Source organism: Rutidosis leptorrhynchoides, chromosome 5 (genome assembly GCF_046630445.1).
Source record: "Rutidosis leptorrhynchoides isolate AG116_Rl617_1_P2 chromosome 5, CSIRO_AGI_Rlap_v1, whole genome shotgun sequence".
Taxonomy (NCBI): domain Eukaryota; kingdom Viridiplantae; phylum Streptophyta; class Magnoliopsida; order Asterales; family Asteraceae; genus Rutidosis; species Rutidosis leptorrhynchoides.
In genome coordinates, this window is record NC_092337.1 from 104,213,364 (window position 1) to 104,219,954 (window position 6,591).

The 6,591-nt window shown below is 35.9% G+C and overlaps 1 protein-coding gene across 1 annotated transcript; it reads right to left on the reverse strand.

The window, feature by feature from the left end:
- Window positions 1-5,370: 5,370 nt before the first annotated feature.
- On the reverse strand, window positions 5,371-6,381 carry LOC139848896 (protein ALP1-like). The gene has a single exon (XM_071838576.1). It carries the CDS (start codon window positions 6,379-6,381, stop codon window positions 5,371-5,373), a length of 1,011 nt encoding a protein of 336 aa, XP_071694677.1.
- Between the last annotated feature and the right edge of the window lie 210 nt (window positions 6,382-6,591).

Consider the following 6,591-nt stretch of genomic DNA (forward strand, 5'->3'; position numbering starts at 1 on the left):
AGCCTATGATGAGAACCGTTACACGACTGGCTTCTGAGCGACAATACCACTAGATTAGGGCACCCTAAACACTTGAGCGATATGAGTGATCCGCTAGTGAGAAGCCTGGTCATGTATACTCTACATCTGAGAGTTGGAAAGTACGCCTTTTTCACTATGCACGCGATTGGAATCTAGCGACCAAAATCATCGAAGTTCAAAACTTCCTCTAATACTTTCGAAAGATGTGACAACTTCTGATGAAGGCATAATAAAAGGATCCAAGGGTGGGCGAGTAATAATCTATTAGAAAGAACCTTATATTCCAGCTTTTTACTTGAGGACAAGCAAAGCTAAGTGTGGGGTATTTGATATCGGCCAAAAAGTCACGTTTTTACCCCCGATATTAAGCCCTAAATCCATAAAGTTCCAAACTTTATCGCAAAAATAATTGCTTTATCGATTGAATTTGTAGATTAAGTAATTACAAAGGCAATACAAAAAGAATCAAGTAAAACGGAGCTAAAACGAAGAATCTAGAGCGAAAACGGTGAAAGTCAAGTTACGATCCAGGAAACAAGCTGACCAGGGCAGCAAACGGCCTACCAAATGGCCTGCCACTATGGAAAATGGCTTGCCACACTGTTCGAGCAAACGGGCATAAAAAACGGCGGACCAAGCCAAACGGCCTCCGCAAACGGCCTGCCAGCCGTTTGTAGGCAAAATCCAAGTCTATTTAAAGGGCTTCTTCCATCCATTTCAACACACACTTAATTTGTAATTCACTTTATATTTTCAAGCTTTTTAGTTAGTTTTAGTAGTAGCTAGCTTAGCTTTTATTTTTCGGAGGATATCCCGGCGAGTCCCTGCAATCTCGGGCAGATTTCTTCTGCATTTTCAGGTTTTTATCCGAAACGCCTGTCTTTTGTATTAAACATGTATTGTTACCATTTATTTTTAATAATGCGTTCTGATATTATCATGTTAGCTTAATTAATCTGTATGTTGTCATGATAGAAGTTTGGGTCAGCATAATTATGTTAAATTAGTACGGTTACTATTGTTATGCTGAACTTTTGAGTCTGATAGATTTGTATGCTAGCATCTTAAGGATTGACCAACCTAGGTTGTGATCAAGACTTGTCCACCTATATAAACTTAGCTACTTCATAGGATTAAGACCCCTGGTTATACTGTATCTGAAGATTCTATGAACTCGGCATGGTCGGAGTTCCCGAGAGGCATCTAATGCGCTTTTAGGACACAGAACTTAGGAATTGAGACATGAATGACCTAGTATGCCTATTGACTGTTCCAAAGAGACCTCTTAGAAGCTGTTAAGATCTAGCTAGTGCCTTGACTGTATGATCCAAAACTATTGTATGTTCTTGTTTGATTGTTGCCTTAGGATTAAGTCATATCAACTGTTTAGGTATCTGCTAGGTTTCTATCTGCTTTACTTTCAGTATATCAACTGTAATGCAGTATAATGTTTGATTTGATATGATCTCATTAGTACGATGAAATGGTTGTTAGTTTTCATTTAAGGTTTTGTTAACTTAACCCGACTGACTCCTTCCGTCTGTGATCAGTGTTCAATCAACACGGCACGTTGTTATTCAGTTAACTAAACTGATAACGAGGGTTAGGATTAGAACTCAACTCACTAATAAACCTAGTGCTTTACTGAGGATAACATCCGAGGTATAGATACCTTTCAATTATACAACCACGTGACATGCTTTTCGCTACTCACCGAGAACTCTGAGAGTCTAGAGTTAAGTAGGTTTGTGTAATTGACTCATCCAACCAGATCTATACCATTCCAATCATAGCTTTAACATCAACATAATTACCTTTTCCTAACCCAAACTAATATCTTGGTCAACATTTCCTTGATCTGCATACTCCGGATATCCTTCCACTTTCTTTACTTTTCTGCATTTAGGACTATTAGCTTAAAACAACCTACTATCCTTTATTCAGGTAATTTAAACAAAGACAATTATCTACTTGATCTTCAATTCGTTAAACCATTCAAAAGCACGACCCTAGGTTAACTTACACCTTTTACCATTAGAAAGTCAAAAGTAATTTAGGTCCCGCAAATATAAATGATAAACCACTGTTCACTACTTTGATCAGCTGATTCTGACGTCTTGCGACCTAACGACATTGCACGAATAAAATCGTACGTTTCGGTCATATCATTAGTACATATCAATCATCTCTCTCATTATATTCTATTACGATTTAGGGTTCATTCTGATATTTTGATACTTGATTTATAAGGTTATCATCATGATAATCTTAGTCAAGGTTGCAAAAGACGTGAGATGGGGTCGAGACGGTCGGGTCTTAAAAAGGTCGAGACGTTCGAGACGGGGGTCGAGACGGACGTTGACCAAAGTTGACTTTTAAATATATAAGTATATAAATGTATATATGTGTACATGTTTTAAAGCCAAACACTTTAATTAACTAATTTGTACCCATAATCGCTATCACTGTTAATATAATACAGAAAATTCTAACTAAAATAGGACAAATTTGACCGATTTTACTGACTTTCCGGCTTTTCAGAATTTTGAGAGACTTTGACCTGATTTGTTTCAACTTTGACCCGAATTTTGACTGTTGACTGTCATATTAGACGGTTTTCTTCTAGACAGGACATGTTAGTCACCAAAACGTCGCCACGGGCGTCGCAACGGCTCGAGACGGGGTGTTTTGCAACACTGATCTTAGTATTCTAATTCTGTTTATTGTTGTATTCATTATTATATTATATTATATTATACTATACTATTATACTATACTAATATACTAATTCACATGACTTTTTACTATTCACATGGGCAGTTTAGTCATTTTACTCTACTTAATTACTTTATTTTTCCCCCCACACACCACTTACTACCTATTTTGCCCCACACTCATAAACTCTAGACCTAATTCACCTCCTCAACTTTTGGCCCACACCACCACTGCCGCCGCGTTAGCCTTCCCGGCACCTATCCGTCACCGTTGTTGAACTCCAGCCACTACCACCGTTAAACTCCGTCAATGACCGGTGGTGTCGGGTTGTACAGTAGCGGCTGAAAATGAGGGGAAAATTATCCATATATTTGAGCATAAGTTCACGAGAGTATACATTCAGATCTGAGCGACGAAAGCTTTAAAATCATGGATGATAAAGATGACGATGGATGGCGATGAAAATAATGGATCTGAGGCGGATGATGATGATGTCTAAAAAGGATGAAGATGACTACAAAAGATGAAGATGAAGATACGATGGATGTTGACGATGATGGCGTTTAAACAGCGAGTAAATAGCGGTGAATTGATTTTTTATGATGAAGTCAAGAGATTTATTTCTCTCAGATGTAGAAAGAACGAATTAATTGTGTGTGAACTTTTATTAAAAAATCAATATCAGTATTAGAGTCATGGAGTATGACGTCTAACATGAAAGGAGCAAAAATATTTTAACATAAAAAAAAAGTTAATATCAAAAGTATATATATACATATGTTTTCTATCTTTGAATTTAAAAAAACGTTATACATATTGTAATTATAAGCTTTTAAAGTGTAAATCAAAATGATTTTACTTTTTCTTTTCTTTCCCCTTTCCTTCCTTTATCTTTAAACGTTTAATTACCCGTCCGTTAACCATTTTCATAAACGCTTAATTTACCGACTGTTAGCTGACTAAAATCATCCCGCAGCAAAGCGCGGATCTTTTATCCTCGTTTTGACTATTAGCCATTTCTTTTGAAAGAGATTGTAATTTTGGCACTTATTTAACTAGATTATAATGTATATAGTTTTCTGATATTTTAGTTATCTTAACATAGAGCATTTTTTAATTAGCTTATATTATTCGTTAGGATGTAATGGTCTTTTATTTTCATTTCATTCTAGGTATTTAAATATTCAGACTAGTCATGGGTCGAAACATAAACCATGCACTCTATATGAAGTACGTAACATTGACAAATGAATTAAACTAGTTTTTTCCACCGCGCTTCGCCGTGGGGCGCAAAACCACCCAAAAAAGTTACTGTAGCACCTACTGTACCTGGTCGGCCCGGGCTGATCCGTTTCGAATTCGGTTTCTACAGTGAAATTGGATGACGTGGTGGTTTGATATTGGTCTCAGGCATACAACAATTAGAATCTGTACATAATATATAATGTGGGGAATTTAGCGGTGCAAGAGCATAAATAATACTCCCTATGTCCCAAATCTATTGTCCCCACACAAAAAAAATGCCGTTTTAGGAAATCTCACTAATTTCATTCTCCACCAATAATATATCTTCTCTCTCTAGATTAACCTTTTTTGATCGGTTAAAAAAGAATCTGAACAATTAATTTGAGACATTCCAAAATGAAATAATGAACAATAAATTTGAGACGGATGGAGTACTATCAATTTTATTTATTGCTTATCTAAATAATATTATGTAGTGGTTCATGAAACAGACACGCTCAACGTCTCCATTATAACCACAAAAAGGTACATTTGAAAGCAATGGGTACTCTCTCCAAAATGGGACATATAGTATGGGACATAATCTCCCGGTCTCAAATTAATTGTCTCCAGAAAAAAAAAAAAAATACACAGTTTATGAAATGTCATTATTGCACTGTACTTTTTCTATGTTTTTTATATTTTACTGTTTTACCCTCAACTAATTAATTAGAAATCTCTCTCACCTTTGTAATTTAATTAATTCATTAGAGACAATATTGTAAACATTATCAAATTTACTTTTCATATTTGGAAGTGGACAATTAATCTGGGACGTCCAAAAAAGGAATATTGGACTATTAATCCGGGACGGAGGGAGTATATGATTGTAATGTGTAAAATTATCGTCCAATCATAATGTGATTCTTGGGTTTTTCTAGGAAAAAAAAATAAAAAAAATAAAAAAAATAATTCAAACAAAAACACAAAACATTCGTTCAATTCCCCACAATGTATCCCAAGATTCAAGTCATTAGTCACGGCACTTTTTTTTTTTTTTTTTTTCCTGCAAGAGATTTTAAATTTGTGATTTGCACTAAGACTGTTTCTAACCCTGCCTGTGACATCACAGGCAGATTTGTACTTTTTGGCTCAAAAAGTGCATTTGTCTGTGACATGACAGTGTCAGATTTTGACCCCCTAATAACCCCAAATGTCAAATGGTAGTGTCAAATTCAGTAGGGTCCACCAGTTTTGTATTTTTTTTTCAAATGAATTAAAATGGTAAATAAATACAACAAAATAAAATAAATTACATTATAAATAAAAAATACATAATTAATTTTTTATAAGAATTTAAAAATACATAAATTGACGATTACATAGACTCAAAAAAAAAAAAAAAAAAAACTAATTCGCATTGCGAAAAGTGGATGGAAGGTTCCAAATATGCTCGACTAAATCCTCGGTAAGTTGGTTGTGCATATCTCGATCCCTTATTTCTCTTGCGATGATATCTCGATCCCGTCCTCTGTTTCGTATACGTTCCATACCATTTTCCATTTCTTCGGTAGTGAATCTTTCTTCCCATTTAGAAAGTGCAAAGCCGTTATCTTCAAGTATCATGTTATGTAATATGAGACAACATTCCATCACTCTTCGCATCATGTTAGCTGACATACTTCGTGAATCTATGCGTATAATATGAAAACGACCTTGAAGAACCCCAAACGCCCTCTCTATATCCTTTCGGGCACTAGCTTGAAATCTTGTAAACTTAATCGTTGGTTCTTCAGTAGGACACGAATATCCTTTAATTAAAGTTGCCCAATCGGGATATATACCATTCGCAAGGTAATATCCTTTGCTATATTCATGCCCATTTACCTTAAATGGTGCGGATGAAAATGTTCCGTTCTTAAGTTTATCAAATATAGGTGATTGGTTCAAAACGTTAATATCATTGTTGGAACCCGCCATCCCAAAAAGAGCATGCCAAATCCACAAGTCATATGAAGCAACAACTTCAAGCATAAGGGTCGGTTTCTTGTGATCACCCCTAGTGTATTGTCCTTTTAAAGCAACAGGACAATTCCTCCACTCCCAGTGCATACAATCTATACTCCCGAGCATACCCTTAAACCCATGTCTCTCCTCGTGTGCACTACATAATCTAGCAACATCGTGTGCATTCGGAGATTGCATGTATTCCCTTTTGTACAAAGTAATAACACACATACAAAAGTAATCTAGACATAGTATTGATGTTTGCTCACTCATTTGCAAATATTCATCCCACATATCAGGAGCGGTGCCATACGCCAATTGGCGTATAGCCGACGTACATTTTTGTAAAGTAGTAAATGTAGGCCTACCAATAGCATCAACTCGTTGAGAAAAGTAGGTAAAATATTCTGGCATATTATCACTTTGGAAAGTAGTTATACCTTGCACTCCGGAGAAATAATTGTATTCGCATACGAAAACGGCGATTAAATTTTCTTTGTGGATATTTTGGCGTCTCACAAAAATAATCATCCCACAAACGTTGTGCAACAACCTCCCGTTCCCCTAGGAATGTAACCTCTAACTCTCGGAATAGATGGTGCCGATTCGACTTCGGAATCATCA

Excerpts from the sequence above, each read along its gene's own strand:
- LOC139848896 (XM_071838576.1), bottom strand. The coding sequence starts at position 6,381 with ATGCCAGAATATTTTACCTACTTTTCTCAACGAGTTGATGCTATTGGT.